The sequence below is a fragment of the Aspergillus tubingensis genome, assembly GCF_013340325.1.
Source record: "Aspergillus tubingensis WU-2223L DNA, scaffold_3, whole genome shotgun sequence".
In the NCBI taxonomy this organism is placed as follows: domain Eukaryota; kingdom Fungi; phylum Ascomycota; class Eurotiomycetes; order Eurotiales; family Aspergillaceae; genus Aspergillus; species Aspergillus tubingensis.
In genome coordinates this window covers 614707-633341 of record NW_023336277.1, presented here as the reverse complement: position 1 = coordinate 633341, position 18635 = coordinate 614707, and the positions used below count along the sequence as shown (strand labels likewise).

At 49.7% G+C, this 18635-nt stretch overlaps 7 protein-coding genes across 7 annotated transcripts; 3 read left to right on the top strand and 4 right to left on the bottom strand.

Annotated features, from left to right (window-relative positions):
* Window positions 1-157: 157 nt before the first annotated feature.
* On the bottom strand, window positions 158-1830 carry AtWU_01422 (glycoside hydrolase family 32 protein; the record flags this gene model as incomplete). The annotated part of the gene is made up of 2 exons (XM_035496536.1): window positions 158-1378; window positions 1438-1830. The coding sequence occupies 2 exons, from the start codon at window positions 1828-1830 to the stop codon at window positions 158-160; spliced, it is 1614 nt and encodes a 537-aa protein (XP_035352429.1).
* Window positions 1831-3605: 1775 nt separating this feature from the next.
* Window positions 3606-5086, top strand: AtWU_01421 (phosphotransferase family protein; the record flags this gene model as incomplete). Its single annotated transcript, XM_035496535.1, has 3 exons — window positions 3606-3738; window positions 3794-4138; window positions 4197-5086. The coding sequence occupies 3 exons, from the start codon at window positions 3606-3608 to the stop codon at window positions 5084-5086; spliced, it is 1368 nt and encodes a 455-aa protein (XP_035352428.1).
* Window positions 5087-6128: 1042 nt separating this feature from the next.
* AtWU_01420 (putative MFS transporter) lies at window positions 6129-9718 on the top strand (the record flags this gene model as incomplete). Its single annotated transcript, XM_035496534.1, has 9 exons — window positions 6129-6324; window positions 6410-6510; window positions 6567-6714; window positions 6766-7750; window positions 8085-8310; window positions 8363-8408; window positions 8474-9236; window positions 9297-9629; window positions 9685-9718. The coding sequence occupies 9 exons, from the start codon at window positions 6129-6131 to the stop codon at window positions 9716-9718; spliced, it is 2832 nt and encodes a 943-aa protein (XP_035352427.1).
* Window positions 9719-10443: 725 nt separating this feature from the next.
* Window positions 10444-11768, top strand: AtWU_01419 (uncharacterized protein; the record flags this gene model as incomplete). The annotated part of the gene is made up of 2 exons (XM_035496533.1): window positions 10444-10526; window positions 10595-11768. 2 exons carry the CDS (start codon window positions 10444-10446, stop codon window positions 11766-11768), a joined length of 1257 nt encoding a protein of 418 aa, XP_035352426.1.
* Window positions 11769-12425: 657 nt separating this feature from the next.
* AtWU_01418 (putative MFS drug efflux pump) lies at window positions 12426-14584 on the bottom strand (the record flags this gene model as incomplete). The annotated part of the gene is made up of 8 exons (XM_035496532.1): window positions 12426-12839; window positions 12909-13039; window positions 13093-13465; window positions 13523-13902; window positions 13967-14123; window positions 14182-14240; window positions 14291-14369; window positions 14441-14584. The coding sequence occupies 8 exons, from the start codon at window positions 14582-14584 to the stop codon at window positions 12426-12428; spliced, it is 1737 nt and encodes a 578-aa protein (XP_035352425.1).
* Window positions 14585-15436: 852 nt separating this feature from the next.
* Window positions 15437-16324, bottom strand: AtWU_01417 (PaaI family thioesterase; the record flags this gene model as incomplete). The annotated part of the gene is made up of 2 exons (XM_035496531.1): window positions 15437-15814; window positions 15899-16324. 2 exons carry the CDS (start codon window positions 16322-16324, stop codon window positions 15437-15439), a joined length of 804 nt encoding a protein of 267 aa, XP_035352424.1.
* Window positions 16325-16636: 312 nt separating this feature from the next.
* AtWU_01416 (ubiquitin-specific protease UBP6) lies at window positions 16637-18498 on the bottom strand (the record flags this gene model as incomplete). The annotated part of the gene is made up of 3 exons (XM_035496530.1): window positions 16637-16698; window positions 16765-18411; window positions 18483-18498. The coding sequence occupies 3 exons, from the start codon at window positions 18496-18498 to the stop codon at window positions 16637-16639; spliced, it is 1725 nt and encodes a 574-aa protein (XP_035352423.1).
* Between the last annotated feature and the right edge of the window lie 137 nt (window positions 18499-18635).

Genomic DNA, 18635 nt, shown 5'->3' with positions numbered 1-18635 from the left:
GTGTTGCTGACGTCATGTCTACCGGTACCTAGATGCAAAGTACCTAGTAGTTTACTATAAATTGACCATGAGGAAAGTTGTCTTTGCTATATCTACCGCTAACCCTCACATAGAACAATACACAGCCACACACGCTGCCACATGTAGACACAAGGCATCAATTCCACGTCGAAGAAATGTTGTAAATGTCAGCTCTGACATCCTCTGTACTTCCACCAGTAGACGCCAGACGGGCGTGAACCGCATCACTGCTAGGGAAGATCTGAGCAGTCAGGGTTGTCTCGCCCTGACCGCCAAACACTTCGACGCTGGACCTATCGACGAAGATACTCAAGTTCACTACACCAGTACTATCCGGCGTCAGAGGTCCATGATAGACGCTGGCGAAGGTCTTATCGAATGACACGTCTCCGGAGTGTGTACGGTCAAGGAAGATTTGCTGCTTGGCGAAGTCATAGCCAACGAGGGTCTGCTCGGTGAAGTTGGCGGATGCTCGGAGGGCAACTGCAAATGTTGAGGCCTTCGACTTAGCAGAGAAGCTCAAGTCCACTTTGAATGTCTCTCCGGTCGTGGTTGTGTTGGTGGAGCCTTCAGAGAAAGACTTGAAGGTGCGTGAATAATTCGGGCGCTTGTTTGAGATGGAAGACCACGCTTCCTGGGGTTGCTGGACTAGGGTTGCTTTGCTGCCAATGGTCTTTAGGGCCATGTGGCGGGGAATGGCCATGGCGCTGCGCCAGGGGTAGGTGGGAATGTTTGCGCCATACTGCCAGTTGTTCATCCAGCCGATATGGACGTGGTCGTTGAGCGAGAGGCCGTTGTAACCAGCTGCTGCATAGAAGTCCGGACCCCAGTCCATCCAGTTTGCGGTGGAGTTTCCTGGGTATACCGTGTCGGCGTCAGGCGTGAATGTGGTTCCGTCGAATTCTCCCACGAAGTACTGGGTTCCGGAGCCGACAGTGCCTGGGGGACCACCAGGGTTCAGTCCGCTTGTGATGACCCATTTTGTGGAATTTCCGCCGTCAAGGGGGAGCTTGACAAGTCCGGGACACTCCCACACTCCGCCTTGCGCGTTGTAAGGACCGAACTCGCTCACTAGCTTCCAGTCTTTGAGGTTGTCGGAAGTGTAGATCGCGAGTTTGTGCAGCTCGGCTATACTTGTGATGACCACCCATTTCCGGGACTCGTCGTGCCAGAACACAAAGGGGTCCCGGAAGTTCTGGTATTCAGCTTCATAAGGGCTGGGAGGGTTGAGGATAACTGGATTGGCGGCATCGTATGTCGTCCATGTTAGACCATCGTCAAGACTGTAGGCGATGGACTGTGATTGCTGGTCTTCTTGGACGGTTTGGCCACTCGGCAATGTTTGCGCAACGGGGTACTAGGATGCTACTGTTAGTGATATGCACTAGGAGATTGTTCGGGAAATGGGGTAGGTACATAGGAAGTATACATGGCGACTAGGGGTGTCTTGCCGTCCTTCCCAAAGCCACTCGTGTTGTTGACATCGGCAACAGCACTTCCGCTGAAGTACATCTCGGTGACGTTGCTGCCAAATCCTCGGGCGAGAAGTGCAACGGGCTGCTCCTCCCAGTGGGTGAGATCCTCACTGATAGCATGCCCCCATGATATGTTTCCCCACTCGATGCCACCAGGGTTGTACTGGAAGAACAGATGGTAGGTTCCATTGTGGTATAAGAGCCCGTTGGGGTCATTCATCCAGTTCTTCTGGGGTGAGAAATGGTATTGACCACGATAAGGCTGGTCATAGTTGAAGGCATGTGTAATGCCCAACAACATACAGACACTTAGGGCCTTCGACAGAGGAGCCATTGCTAACAAACTCTTTGAGAAAACCGCGCTGTGACTGAGGATTGTCTCTGGAATTTCAGGCATAGAATGACCGGGTTTATATGTGCGCCAGTGGACTCCGAGTCTGTCGTTGAATGGAGTGGGGTCCTGCAATAATGTGCCCAGATATACAAACCTTCTACTACATCCTGACGCCGAACTGAGTTTTAATGCCTCATCCTCTTCGTATCTGACCTATATCCTTTGTAAACCCACGCTGACTTCCTCCTTTTTTACTTCGCTTTGGATTTAATCTCCCTTTTTGTCCACATATATGCTGTCTCAGTGAGTCGGCTGTACTTGCGTGATCGGCATCTGTTGTATTCCACAAATCCGGGGTGTGTCATTCAGGGATGTATGCATTTCCCCGCGTGGGGTGTTGTTGACATTGTACCACGGGCCACACTCGGGATTGAGCGGATGCCTGCTCCTTGACCGAGAATATCGGCCCACCGGTCTACACATCCTCGGTGAAATTTCAACCTTTGCTCGGTGAAATTGACTAGATACTGCGGAGTATGGCATCGGTATACCCCTGGTGCCCACTTTACAATCCCTTCAATTGGCCCCGGACTGCGGGGCTTTGCCGAGTGCGGAGAAACATCGGGGACAGCGTTGGTCAGGACCAAACGGAGTCGACAGAGTAAGCCGGTGTAGGTGTTGCGAAACCGAGAACTTTCGAGCGAAGACCCTTGCATGAAGAAGTTGCTGTTCGTGTTCGTATAGGCGGTCGTAAGAGGGGTCTCATGGCGGGGCTGGAGTCCTAGACTACTGTGGATGGAGATGAAAGCACTCCCCCATGAGTCTCATCAGCAAATAAGTAGATGGTTGAGCATGAACTTTGAAACTAACCTGCAGAGATGCACTTTAGTCGGCCATAATAGGTTTCTGATATCCTCTTCGCATGGAGATAGATAAAGAGTCTTCTGTTTATTTCGTGTGTTATATCACAACTAGTCCGTATAGACAAACCTCTTCGAACGAGAGAAGGAGTGATTGCGCTTGACCAATTCTTACCCCACTCTCCATAGTTACCGGCACTAAGCCTGCAAAAAGATGGCTGGGTCAGGAAAGAGGCCGAATATTCGCGCACAGTGTTGGCACCTAGACACTAGGGATTTAGTTGGTCAATAGGCCCAAAGTATGTCATGGCTCCACTGATGGAATATCGAGGGCTTGCAATGGGATGATTGCTTTTCCATAATACCTAAAGCATTTATCCCTGTTCATACGTGGTTGGGGGGTTTGGACGAAGTCGAGATGTTTGTGACGTCGCACACGTTGAACAGACAATATGTGGGTGCCTGGGGCACAAATGACCAGGGTGTTTCTGGTGGGAGACGGGGAAAGGGGCATTCTCGGTGTCGGGAGGGCGTCAGCATACCACCTCGACAACTGGATGATGGTGCTCCCAAGAATCAGTGACCATTGTCCCTTTTAATCACCATGCATAGAGTACGGTCAAGGTCCCTGAATATTACCTTCCTTGCTTCAAAATCTGCATGTAGAAGCCTCTCGTTGACGTGTCGCGGTATGCTCCACATAGATCTCCTCTAGCAGTCCGGTCTGATGGCCATCGCTACATTTAGGAAAGTCAATTTCAACACGAGCAGCTGTTTGAATATACAAATGGCCTGTTTCTAGTCAATGAGAAGCATGAGATGTCAAAAAGATATGCCAAATTTGATCTGGATGCTCTTTGCGCCCTTGTTTCGGCGCTGCCCCATGTTTCTTCACCCATCTCTAGGATCGACAAGATGGAGGGAGGATTCAACAAGGTCTTGTTAATGACTGCAGAGAATGGAAAGGAGGTTATCGCGAAACTTCCATGCCCTAGGGTTGTTCCACCGCAACATAGCACTGCATCCGAAGCAGCCGTCATGGAATATGGTATTGTCGACTTCGTTCATCTTGAAGACTGCGTAAGCTAACCTACTTCTATCAGTGAGGTCTCATACCTCTGTCCCGGTGTGTAGGGTACTGGGCTGGAGCTCTGAAGCCTCGAATCCTGTTGGGTCCGAGTATATCCTGATGGAAAGGGCTTGCGGAAGACAGTTAGTCGATGTATGGGGCGAAATGAATCAGCTGCAACAATTCAGGCTTGTTCAATGTCTGGTCCAGCTTCAAAGTCAGCTGGCAGCTTTGAAGTTTCCGGCCTATGGAAATATGTACTTTCTTTCTTCAGACGCTCAGCACTCGGACCCAATTGTCCCAATGAACGACGACTATTGTGTCGGCCCAGCATATAATGCTTCGTGCTCTCCACAGCTGAGTGAAAGAGCTCACGCAGGTCCATATATGTTATCGGTCTGCCATCAGAGAATCATGCTAAATATACAATTTCTTAGGGCAGGGACTCACAGATCTTGGCATTGGATTGGTCGAACGGGGTCTTGCGCACTTAGAACATTCGTCGCTCGACCCTCGTACACCCCATTTCGGCACCAAATCGGAACACTTCGATATACTCACGATGGCCAAGGATATAATACCACACCTGGGCGGATTTACACCTCTACAACAGTTTGCTAAACCTACATTGTGGCATAGTGATCTTCACATGGGTAACATATACGTCTCTGAACAAGACCCGACAGCTATAGTCAATGTCATTGATTGGCAGTTCACATCTATTATGCCTGCTTTCATGCAAGTTCAGTGGCCCTCTTTTCTTGCGCCACCTGATGGCTACGAAATCGGCGCGGTCAAGCCGGAATTACCTCCAAATTTCGAAGACATGGATGCAGACGCAAAGGCCTTTGCTATCAGCGAGAGAGAACAAGCTCTGCTTTCGAAGTGCTACGAAGCATCTCTGGTCAAAAACCACATGGAATCGTACTTGGCTATGACTCAAGTTGACTCTGCTATCAGGTATCTATTCATGTTCGCAGAAAACACGACCAAGGATGGGATAATTCCCCTCCGTAATTGCCTCACTCAGCTTGCTGCGAACTGGAACGAGATGGGCATTGCTGAGCAATGTCCTTTTAATATCACAAGTGAGGCTTTATCGAAACATCAGATGGAGCTTTCCCGGTACAAGGACTGGCAGAAACTCAAAGGTTACACACAGGAACTGCTGCAGACAGATGATGAAGGTTGGATTTCCGCTCAGCTTGACTTCGAGAAGGTCCAGGCAAGACATGCCGAGCTCTTCCAGCTATACATCGAGAAAGAAACCGAAGAAATATCTGAGGAAGAGGCAAGAAGGCTTTGGTTCTACTTAGAGAACACCTAGAAAAACTCAACTCGCTTTTTCCTCTCTCTTGATTGTCAAGAGAGATGGATGTAAGCTTGAGACTGCATGCCAGCTTCGCATAGTCGCGGAAAGATCGCGATCAATCAATGTAATGCACTGCTATCTGTGTTTCGTTCGCTATACTTATAGCGGCTCTATTGACCCGAATTCGCGCTACATTGTTATGTCAGCTAAGCTATGGGTTATTCGTGGAAGTTATGACCTGCTTAGCATCATTCACAACACTTTTTACATGCAGATTCCTCTTCGGGAGGCCCGTGTCGCTCCATTGAGCAGCCACTTTATTTCCTTTTCACCGTTCATTTCTGTTCGCGTAGCAAACAGGCACTATCATGGGATCAACGAACCTGGGGGCAGTCATCATTGTGAAGTCAGCCATTGCTCTTCTGACCCACAACCTGATGGGCTAGTTTCGTGGTTGACTGTTTGCATTAAACCATATCCCAGATTTCTTCTTCATGTTTGGCTATGAGTAGATCCGCTCTGTTGGTGTGTTGTGTTTGCACATGATAGAGTTTCTCGTCATCTCCGCGCCTTGTTTTCAACATGATCTGCATCCGGATGAGTGCAACGGCGGAGCTATATCCGCACAGTCTCGGTAGCTGGCAACGACGGATTCCCCGAATGGGTATTTTGTGGCGAACTAAATCCTATTATACTCCTAGTATTGTATCTCGAGCCACTGATTTTGAGCGTATCTCAAGTAAGGTTGTGGGTTTGCAGGTGGAAAGGCCCGCGAAGACTAAAGTCAAAACCCAGCCGGGCTGGAACCTTGGCGAATCTTGGCCACCCACCAGATCGCCACCATTTTCTGCTTCAATAATCCCCCACCTCACTTCCATCGTGATCAGTATTTTTGGGATTGTACAGTTTGTGTCTCTTGAATATCATGCGTATCATGGATCTAGTCAGATCTTGAAACTCGAACTACTACTTTGTCCACGGGAAGTTGGGACCAAATCTCGGCCCGTGTGCAGTTCCTTTACAAGGTTAGATGACGAAATAGACTCCAACAGCAAAGATGGAATACCAAGAAGAACAGAAGCCTGATCCTAGATCTCCAACTCAGTTTGGAGGCTCGATGGATGGCGGTGATAGCAATGACTCGGCTCTCTCATTACTGGATGAGAAACGCGAGAAGCATTTGATTCGCAAGATTGACCTACATATCATACCTTTTGTCGTTCTTTTATATCTGTTTAGCTTTCTTGATAGAGGTATGTCTTCCTGTACATGTTACTTCGCAAGTCTACTTCCAGTTTGACTACTCGAATGATTGGCACGCTTGCTAACAAGCCCTAGTCAACATTGGCAATGCCCGTCTATATGGGATGGAAGAAGATCTGGGCCTGGTCGGAGATCAATACCAGATTGCAGTATCTATTCTGTTTGTAACTTACTGTGTATGTCTGGATTCGCACATATGTGTGGCTCTGACGCAACGTCTGATACTGTATAGCTCTTCGAAGTGCCGTCAAACTTGGTTATCAAGAAGCTCAGGCCATCACGCTACATTGCGTCGATATCGGTTATGTGGGGCATCATAGCGACTCTCACTGGAATAACCCAGAATTATGGAGGCCTCATCGCTTGTCGTATCCTTCTAGGTTAGTCACAGACCATGAGTTGGTGATGTGAGCCCAAGCTAACAGCTATAGGCGTCGTGGAAGCCGGACTGTTTCCTGGAATGGTTACCTATCTCACTATTTTCTATAGCAAGCGTGAAATAGCACTGCGCACGGGCTACCTATTCAGCAGTGCAGCCGCTGCCGGCGCGTTTGGCGGACTTCTAGCTTACGGCATCGGCTTCATGGACGGCGTCGCCGGTTTACGAGGTTGGAGATGGATCATGATCATAGAAGGCATTCCAACCGTCATACTAGGGGGCCTATCCTGGTTCTTTCTTGCGGATGACCTCGATACAGCCTATTACCTGGATGATGAGGAGAAGGCCCTAGTAGTTCGGCTTCGTCGTCGCGACGTGGGCCAAACATCGTCCGCCCAAAAATTTCACTGGGGAGACGTCAAAGAAGGTGCGCTGGACTGGAGAATCTACGCCTTCTGCATTGCTCAATTTGGTGTCGATACTATGCTATACGGGTACAGCACCTTCCTCCCCACCATTATCCAGGGCATGGGGTCGTGGACAACGCCCGAAGTGCAAGCTCTTACGATTCCTTGTTATGCTGTGGGCGCAATAAGTTATCTGATAATTGCGTGGGCGAGCGATAGAACTCAGCGTCGCGGAGTATTTACTTGCATCTTTGCCGCCATATCAGTGGTGGGCTACGGAATCCTGATATCGGATTCTTCGTCAGGAGTACACTACTTCGGCGCCTTGCTTATTGCCTTAGGATTATATGTGGCTGTCGGATTACCTCTCGCATGGCTCCCGACCACTCTTCCTCGTTATGGAAAGCGTACATTCGCCACGGGGCTGCAACTGACTTTCGGCAACGTCAGCGGCGTCATGTCTCCTTTCCTATACAAAACGAATGAAGCGCCACGTTATGTTCGGGGCAATGCAGTGACTCTGTCGCTGGTTGGATTTGCAGGTGTTGTGTATGGTCTTATGTGGTGGTACTATCATGGCAAGAATAAGCGCAGAGAACAGGGAGTGGAAGATGAGAAGATTGCAGGGATGTCAGAAGAGGAAATTGAGGAAATGGGAGACAGAAATCCTCGGTTTAGATATAGTACCTGATATGTTGCGCAAATCCGCAAAATGCGAGCAAATCTTGGTGTTGCCATGGCTGTGGGACATAAGACAAACATTGTTTGTTTCTTGGCATGGATAAGCCGTCTGTCGATCATCTCGATTAGCCTGTAATCCATCTCTTTTCAGATAATGTCATCTAAATGCATCTGCCCATGACGTCGGGAGGTCCATGTTCACCATGGTTCACGTGCTCTCGCTTAGCTCTTTGATATTATCTTTCTTCACTGCAGTGGCAGGAATCCTTTATTATAATTATAGTCTGTCGCGCAGTACAAATTGTCGTGACTCTGTCTTCTCATCAGCTTTTGGCGCAAGCTGGAGGGCCTGGATTCAAAGCCCATGTATAGAGCAACATGATGACTGGAATCTTCACCAACATCTTGGTGGATATGGGCCCTGGGTCGAGAAATCCGCCGGAGACGATGACGATGAATTACAGGGTGTTGATGTACCAGAAAGTTGCACAGTTGACCAGATACACATGGTACTTGATCTCCCTGTTCATCCAAGATGCCATTTCACTGATCGACGATTAGATGTCGCGCCATGCGGCGAGGTATCCAACCAGGTCTGCAGGAAACCGTAGGTGATCTGCCATCCGGAGAGTCTCTGAATATTACTAACGAGACATTTCACCATGACTACAGGTCATCTTGCCCTTTTGGATAGAATCCATAAAGCAGGAATTCCGCTGAACGGCTCATTGTCATTCCTGAACAACTGGACCTACATCACTACCAATCCAGAACGAGACTTCGAGCAATTGACCACAACCGGTCCATACGCTGGCACTCATCAAGCCTTCGAAACTGGAGTCCGATTCGCAGCCCGTTACGGACACCTTATTCCGTCCGATGCGAAGACAAAGTTCTGGGCAAGTGATTCCGAGCGCGTCATTGAAACAGCCCAACACTTTGCCTCGGGGTTATTTGGGCCTGACTGGGAAAAGATCGGAAAGGCCGCTCTAGAGATCATCCCGGAGACATTTGATCGCCGCGCTGATACACTCACACCGGGAGATACTTGTTTAAAATACCTAGAAGACGAAGATCGTGGCCATGACAACGGCATCAAGATGCTCACTTTGTTTCAGCAAGCGTATATCCCGGCTATTGCTGAGCGACTGCTCGTTGAGGAGGGCAACCGTGGACTTGAGGGGTTCGCCAATTGGGAGGTCTTTAGCATGCAGGAAATGTGTGGTTTTGAAACGACTGTACGGGGCTCGAGTCCCTGGTGCGATGTCTTCACGCGCGAAGATTGGAGGAATTTTGAATACGGACGTGATTTGGTCCATTACTATCGTGGAGGCCCGGGAAATTCTTACGCGGGCGCAATGGGCTGGCTTTGGCTGAATGCTACAGCGAATCTTCTGCGAGAGGGGCCCAAGGCAGGTTCAATGTTCTTCAGTTTGTGAGTGACTCGAATTTGAACCAAGGGAGCTGAGACCCAAGAGTCTAACGTGTGTTCCAGTGTCCACGACGGGGATATAGCGCCTTTCTTGACTGCGCTGGACATAATGAAAGATGAAAAGTACGACCCATTTCTTCCCGTCACACATCGGGCTGAAGACCGCATTTGGTATACCTCAACTGTGATGCCAATGGGCGGTCGGGTCACGCTTGAACGGATGGCCTGTTCGCCAACAGATCCTGCCCACAACATGAACGAGACATTTCTCCGGATAAATATCAATGACAAGATTGTGCCGCTGCCATACTGTAAGTCTGGACCTGGCTTGTCTTGTCCGTTGACGGAGTTCGTCGGTCATGTGGATAGAAGAAGGGTTGAAGTAGGAGAGTTTGGGTATGTATGTGGTTTGGAAGGTGATGTTGGAAGGATTACATTTATTCGACAATAGCAAGCAGAATAGGGATTTGAGGTATGTCATCTAAGAGTTATAGGAGGCATCTTTGACATAGTTGCTGGTAGTCTGTGGAACATGCTTTGTTCAGGAATGCTGGCCTACGCAGATTTGCCGCATGAGCTGAGGTTACTTAACATTTCTTTGATAGGAAGGACTGTTTCATCAGGCGCTATCTCCTAGGATTATCACCTGGGTGATTATGAGACGAGATGCGCTCAGGACAGTCGTAGATCATGATGGACTATCGTTAAACTGAAATCAGTAGGGTTTAACACAATTGGCTACTAGTAGTAATAGTATCTACTGGTATATATTGTACGGGGGCGGATGGGTGAAAAATCAGGATTGACAACAACTTCGTTGGATGATGGGTACCGTTCAGGCCGAATTAGTGCTAGGAACATATAAACTAGCTAATGAAGGACCTTTCAATACATCTATTGAGGCCCAGACTATATATTAGATATTAATGATAATGGTTAATTGGGGTAAAGCGACTTGAAGCGGTCAAGATCCGCCGTCCATACCGCAGCAACTCACGTGACGGTATCCGGGCTAACACTCACTGTTTGTTGCGCCCAAAACTTTTGGACGGAAATCAGCTTCCATCCAACGGATCCTTTCATAAGGCCGCTTTTTTTCATCCAAACGTCACCTAATATCCTCCTTTTTTTACGAGATAATTTCAGTCCCGGAATTCTGCTTTTTTGCTTTCATCTACTATATCAGCAACAATCCACATTATCTTCTAAAATGGAGTACCACTTCGTTCCTCCGGAGGAGCGCGCCAGAGACGAGAAGGGTAACCTCCTACCCTGGGGCTACGTTTACAAAGAGTAAGTCTTACACCATTGCGTCCTTTCCCCAAACAACTTCAACTCAATCTCACCCATTATCTTTCCAGTGAATCTCGCAACCCTCGTCGACCCCCCGAAGAATCCGGCCCATTTGGCAAGCGCAGAAACGCCCGCTATGAACACACCCGATCTCGCACACGCACCGGCACACCAGCAGCAAAGCGCGAAAACCCCAATGTAGCAGAATTTGGGCGTCTATTCGCCCAACAACAAGAAGAGGAGAAAGCGCGCAGCAACACCCTGCCCAAGTCATCCTCCGCTTCCAACCTCGACAACGCCCGGAAGCAGCAGACAGAGAAGGTCGCAACCGAGTGCATACTATACGGATACAAGAGCAAGGATTTCGAATGGAAAGTGATAGACAAGTACGAGCGGATCTCTCGCGGGTTCATCTGTGAGGACTATCCGCGGACCGACCCGAATGCTTTGAACGGGTATTCGCAGCTCCTGAGCGGCGGTGATGTGGTCATCCGGGCGAACTTATCAGCAGACGCAAATCGCAAATCGAAGCGCTATGCGGGCGGATTTCACTGGATTAAAGTCACGTTTGATTCGACGACAGCGGCCGATCGCGCGTGCTTCTACTCTCCGCAGGAAATCGATGGCCATTTGGTCTTTTGTGAGCTGTATCATGGCCAGGGACCTGCGGAGGATGCTCCTATCGTACAAGGATCCACGGAGGCGACTCGTCTCCAGTCGAAGGCGGCGCCTCGCACTTTGACTTCGTCGCATTCGACGAGTTTCCTCCAACCGAAGGACACAGCCACCAAGGAACGCCATACACTGCCGAGATCTTTCGCCTCGAATAACCTGTCCAGTATCCTCGACGCCCATGAAGAGGAGTCCCAGGAATCATCATCGACCCCCACCGCTAGCTCCGCAACAGCCACCGCCATCGAGCAACCAGCACCCCTGCAACAGCGCACAGTCGTCAAGGAGCCCAAGCCCGAATCAGACTTCATGACGCATATCCCGACGGTCCGTCGGACGAAGCTCCGTCCCATTACAGAAGCCCTTCCACCTCAGCCTACGGTCACAGAACGAGTGCTGCGCTCCATCCCTATTCTCAGCTGGTTCACGGGTGATATCGTAGGCGATGGACCTCAACTTCGCGAAGACGGGGCATTCGATTTCGACAAGTCGAACACCTACTGGAAATTCTGGTACATGGTCGATAGAGTCCTGGGGACAGATATCTGCGGACTGAAGGAGGAGTCATGACATCTCATATCTATCCATTTCACTCCTATTTACTATATATCAATGGAACAAAGACTCCTTGAGAAAAGCAGGGAAAAAAGAAAACGAGGACAAGAGAAAAATCGACCACACGCGCCGATTGAACCCCAAGTCCAGTCCTGTGGAAATCAAATGGTGCCCTCGTTTTCTCCTAGCAGATACCCTGATGCATGTACGATAGTGCTTTGCTTCTTTTCCGTGTTTGTCAACGATGATGTTTGATTGTTGACAGATTCATTTTACGAGGGGGGTGTGGTTTGTGGCGCTGCATTGTCAGCTTGTGTCTTTTTATTCTTTCGAACTTTTATCTTGCATATTAAGTGTCTGGCGCTGGGTATACGGTCATTCATTTCATTGTTGGGCTGCATAGAGATGCGATGGAGAAAATAATCATAGCATGTTTAGTGTGGGGTTGTTATGTTTTCCTTGTAATTCACACATTCATATATGTGTGTAGTAGTAGTGTAGTGTAGTGTCATTGGAGTAGACGTGCGCATCGTATCATCGTCATTTATACATCATGAGCCGTCATCATCATCAGAACCGAACATGGTAAACACAGTAAGAGAACAAGCACCCCCACCCCTACCATAAATAAGATATGTCGTATACCCTCACCTCCCCCCTCAAAGGATACCCTCAATGCATCACAACAGCCACATGATCATTCATATACTTCTTAATATTCCCCAAGAAACAAGCGGCGATAATAGACACGCCCCCGAACCCAATACTAGCATAATACACCCACTTATAGCTCTCAGCGTAGGCGAGCTGACCCGCCGCCACGACGGCATTGTACGCAGTCTCGTTACCCGCGATTCCGGGAATGAGCTTTAATTCGTCGAGCAGAGACGCACCGGTCATTTCGATCGCTTCGGCGATGTACGTGGTGTTGGTTATATTGAGCTCGGTGAGCATGACGCCGCCGATGTAGTGTTGTGCGTTGGGGACGAATTTGGAGATGAAGATGTTGTAGTAAATTGTGTAGCCGATGCCGCCGCCGGCGACGCGGATCGAGAGGGTGAGGGCTGAGATGGTGGCGATTAGGTCCTGGAGATGGGATGGTTAGTCTATGAGATGTGTGGAGGGTTGGTGTTGTTTATAAGCGGGTGGGCTTACGTCTGGGCATATAATTGTTGTGATGATTGAGGCTGGGACGATTATGCCCCCGATTCCTAGGCCTGCGATGATTAGGATGCCCCAGAGTTGGTATAGGTTGTCTGGTCGGCCTATTGACATGGCACCGCAGCCTGAGAAGATGTTAGCGTTCTGTTCGTGTTCAAGGTTGAAGGTTTATACAGACCTGCTGTCATGAGGACGCTGCTGATGATGAGAAGTTCCTTGTTGTGGCCATGCAAGACACTGAGGAGCCATAGGATGATACAAGCACCTGCCATGATGCCGAACCCGATGGGGAGACTCCGAACACCAACGTCGACGGGATCGTGACCATACACGTTGAATGACTGTGTGGGCCAGAACATGAGAACAGAGAAGAAGTTTGCTCCTGAGATGAACGTGATGACTAGGGTCAAGCCCAAAATGCGTGGCTCTTGCTTTAGTCGGCTTGGAAAGATGGGATATTTGGCACCATAGATCTCCCAAAATGCAAACACAACCAAGACTACAAAGCCAAGAATTAGGGGAACCAGAACATGAGCGGATGTCCAGTCATACTGTTTATATGTCAGTTATTAGAATGACATTTCCAAGACGGGAAATGGGAATCGAACCATATATCCGCCCCACTGCAGTCCAGCCAAGAAGATGATAAGGCCAGAAATACTGAGGAACCCCCCAATGAAGTCTATGCGACTGATTATATCGGATCTCGTTAAGCCTTCTGAATTGACTCGTGGTGGCGGGAAGTAAAAGAGGGCTGTGATGAGCAAACCGAAACCACTCCATGCTCCGCAGAATGCTCCGACATAGCGCCAGCCGCTGTGTGCTGCAATAAGCTGAGCCCACAGTACAGATGGGCAAAAGGGCAAGATGGTGAAGATCAACACTGAAACATATTTTCCTCTTTGTCGAGTTGGAGCCATTTCTGAGGTGGCGGCTAATGCAGTCAACTCATTGATACCTGCACCTGCGCCCGCTATTGCCATCCCCGCTGTATGTTTGTTAGACCCCAATTCAGAGCAATTGATATGGCGGATAACATTATGTGTACCTACCAATGAAAATGTTCATCGTATGTGCCGTACTGCTGACTATCATACCCAGGCAAACAAGGGAGGCTCCGATGAGTGCAACGTATCGACGACCGATCAAATCCGAAAGTGATCCGACAAAAGGGCAAACGCCAGCAAGTGCCAGCAAGTTGGCTAGGACCTGTGTTCATCCAGCAACTATCAGCTCTTGGCCACCTTATCCCTAGTAGGTTACTCACAAACCAAACCCATCGATCCGCACCGCCAATGTCTCCGTAGACGTAAGGTGGTATGCCTCCTAAAAGGCTATTAGAACGTTGATATCCAGCATACAGACGAGGATCTCACCGAAGAGATAGACTGGAATTTGGCTTCCAGTCCATAGGAACGCCATTGCTGTAAATCCCATAAACCGGCGGAAGGTCATCTAGCAATCGACAGAGTTCACAGTCAGTTTCGCGTGTGTACCGCAAATTCCACAGCTGATCAGGTACATACTGGGTTGTCCACAGGCGCACCCATCTCTTCGTACGCAACAACCTCATCATGGCTGAATTTCCTCTCCATATTGCCGGTCGGAGGTGACTCTGCCACTGCCTTTTCATCAGTCTGCGACTGACTTGAGTGATCGGTGAGCTCCATGGGCGTTGGGTGAGCAGGCTGGAGCAAGTCCTATTGGTGCGCAGCGACAACAATCAAACAGAAAACTCGAGATTAGGAAAAAAAAGCAAAATCTCGCTGCAAGCCATACATGTATGTACTATTTATTTATCTCCCTCAGCACAGATCATCATGGTGGGTCTCTAATGATGCTGGCTTGTATAGATACTAGGGCGTGGATCCAGACCGTTTAAGGGTGACGACCCATGGAACCCAGCAGGATGTCAAATCCATCAAAGCGTCACCAGGGAGTGGACAGACCGGAGATACTACCATTCTCAGACACAACCGAGGCAGTTGAGCAAATGCAAGGGCGACCATTGGGCCCTGGATAGCCGACCGGGAGGTTTGACCGCGTGGATGGGATGTGGAGGAGAGGAAAATGCGGGGGAAATCCTGGGGGAGAAGCAGGATCGGGAAGGGGCCCTGCAGTCGCTGAACGGGCAGGCTGCCGCTCCACCAGGCGACAAGTCAACGACGTCGCTTCGGTCTCCCCGGTCTTCAAAGAAAGTCTAAATTTCAACCTTTTCTAGGTTACTGGTGCATAGAATCTATGACCAAAATGTCTATTAATTGTCCGTGCAGAAAAGAGGGGCAATGAATCAGAAGGGGTGTATGTACACGAGGGTGAAAATTTGGATCCATTATCCTGGATGAAGAATTAAGTTCTCAGGAGGGCCTCGCCAATAACAGTCTCCCAGTGTGGCGAGAATGCTAACAAAGTCCAGCCAGGAATAGTCGTCCCTTGCACGACCCTGGCTAGGCAGGATACGGCTGCATGAATTCAAAGGCCCGTCCAGACCTATAGCACCTCTAGATCCTGGCGCAGCCTGGTCAATAGCGTTCTCCAACCTCTTGAAGCTTATAGGACTTGGGGACTACAAAGAGGGCGGAAGCCTCGATACACAACCGTCCCATGGGGTCGCGTACTTCTCCCTTCACCCATGCCTTGCGTTCTGTGCTCCGTTCCTCGTCCAGAGTAGCATGGAAGGTGTAGAAGTTACCCGAGTACACCGGCGCACGGTATTTAAGCTGTAGATTGGCCGTAACTCCAGTGCGTTGTGGAAGATGTCTGATTGCGACTCGGGCTAGATGCTCATCGATCACGGTCCCAAGAGCACCTCCATGAACAACCGTCGGCCATCCTTCTAATCCCGGTCCGACATATGCGACATTGATGGCCTCCTTCTCCTTATCATTATAGAATATTCTCTATGTGACCACTTCGTCAGCCATGTGCCAGGTTTCACAAAAGTTCGTAGAGGCATCGGCATGCACTACAAGGCGAGAACTGACCTGGAATGCTAGCCCTCGGCTGCCTCGTAAAGGACCCGAACTCAGCCTCTGTAATTTATCTTCCTCCGAATAATTGCCGTATACATCAGCCTCTATATAGTCGGGGTTCTCTCGAAGTTCCTTCACGATGGGCAGCCCGTGTTCGTAGATGTAACGGATTTCTTCTAGTCTTTCGCGATCTTCCTCTGTATCGGGCAATGGCGGTGGTGCAAGCTTCCTATCCATCCACTTTCCGGCAGCAATCCCAAGGCTACCGAAAATCGCAATGTACGCCAGGCGTCGCGGCCACCGCGACGGTTGAGGTATCGGTTCATGGGCGGCAGTACTGGTGTTCCTCGAGGGACGAAGGGTGTATCGACATGGTAACAGCGGTTTGTTCTGGAAGAGGCGTAATTGCGACTGTAGGACTCTGCGCGAGGAAAACATGATGCTCACATCGCAGGTTTCATCAACGACGCAGCATTTTTCCAGAGCTCGACGAAGCAACCAGTGATTAGATAAGATAGGGGATCCCTCGGCTCTTGCTTTGTTATCACGTGACTGGAAGGTACGCTGTTGTCTAGATACAATCTACAGCTGGTGCTAGCTACAAGGCAGGTTATTATACTGGTTGACTCAAAACCATCTTTGCAGTACTTTGTTTAGCAGAAACACATGTTCCTAACATTCAGCCATAAGCTCATTATCTATGCATACCGTTTCTAGCCTGATACTCGTGAGATAAAGTGAGGGCCCTGCTTAATTTGTCGTCGGCACCTCAACCGCCCGGTAGAGGAGAATAAGTGCGGAATGGGATTCACCTGAATATGAAGGTTAGACGTCCGTCCGCTATTCAAAATCAAGTAACAATCGTGTCAGGGACTTACCACCACCAGCAAGAGTCTCAATCTTCTCCCCTTCCACTTCGGTAACCTTCTCATCATTGAACCACCACCACTTGTCTTCGGTGCTTGCGCCATCGCCGCTGGGCTGCTTTTTCACGTACGCAGTGTAATGTCCGCTGTCCGCACTTGCACCTTGGTGGGTGATCACACCACGTAGTTCGTAGAGACCCGTCTTGTTCACACCACTGTCCGAGGCAAGACTCGGATCAATGAGCTCAGACAATTCTTTCTTGGCGGCAAGAATTGAGGCGGTCTTTTCAGCTTCGTAATCTGCATCGGACTTGAACACATCGGTCATGGCTTCATCTCCGTCTTTCTCCGCAGCCTTAGGTTCTCCCTTGCGCTCTTCAGCAGCTTTTTTCTTCTGCATCGGCTCCATGCTTGACCCAGATTCGGCCTCTTTCTTTTCTTCCTCCTCTTTCCGGTGAGCGAGCTTTTGACGCTTGCGGGCACGCTCGACATCCACCTCTTCCTTCCGAATCTCACGGACCTTGTCTCTCACGGGAATGAGCTGTTTCTTCAGTTCTTCGGTGCAGAAATCCACCGCATCAAGTTCAGCGGGGAATGTGACCTTTCGCATAATCTTGGCCTTCTTCTGTGTTTCGCGCTTCCAGAAGAACCGAACGAAATGAACCGTCAGGTACTTGGGCAAGCGCGCAATGCGTGAACGCTTGGTATATACGGCATCGCGGTCGAGAACAGAGGAGCGCTTTTCAATCTTCTCTTCGAGACCAGCCATAATACCGTCATGCAAATGGTTGGTCTCTTTACCGATATGACAATCAAGCTTGTAGAAAACGTCGGAGCTGTTAGTAGCTACTTCGCCAGCCTCCTTTGCGGCCTCCTCGTCGCATTCGGTGGTGGATTCAAACCCTCCAGCCATGTACTTGTCCACGAACGAAACCTCAGCGGCAGAGTCACCTTCGCCCTCCTTCACAACCAGCTTGTTACGCAACTGACTCACGATTTGTGACCAGGCCTCTTCGGCATCCTGTTGGGCATAGCCATGTCCATTGCGATCCCTTTGAGCAAATTGGGGGAAAGCATTTCGCAGAGCATTGTGAAACATGAGCGGCGGGAAACCTTCTTGCGTCTCCGACATTTGCTTGAAGAGGTCTCGCAAAGAGGACGTGAGATCCATGGAAGCACCCAAGCCGCCAAGACCGAGACTACTGAGGTTCGAAAGGCTAGAGCCTCCAGAAGAGCCGCCAGAAGGTCGGTACTTGAGCAGCGCATCCTGAAGTTCGGGAACGCTTCGCAGTGTCTGTAGCGTTGAATTCAGGTAGCAAGTATTTCCAAGGTTCTGCAGACCTGCAGGCGTTGCACCCTCCGCTCTGGCAGCTTCAGCTTCAGTCATGTCCTCCAAAAACTTGACGACTTCCTTTGGTCTACCCAAGTCCCCAGCACCTTGACCGCCCGACGGAGTGCCCATCATCATGAACGTTTGGCCGGGTTTGGCGTTGAGGGAGGACAATGGTGTGTCATCTTTGAGCTGGCCACCCTTGACTAGGATCTTCTGCCGCTCGGGTTCGACGCCAGTGAGAGAAAATAGCTGGTATTTGAGCGTTTCGCCGTTCAGGGAAGGGTCGAGCTCCACCTCGTAGCGTTTGCCCTGGTGCTTTACAACAACTGCGTCATGGGATCAGCGGAGAAGTAACGAGATGGCTTGGAATAGAGCACATAGCCATGAAGATACTTACCAGGTATAGAAGCCATTGTGACTTGATTCAAGGGTCTATTTTGGATGCGATTGATACCTCCTCTGAGGTCTGGCGGTAGGATGCAGTTGCGTAAACAACGACTGCGTCAGTCATCGTCGGAGAAAGCGTGGGGCAAACGACGGCCGTACTACG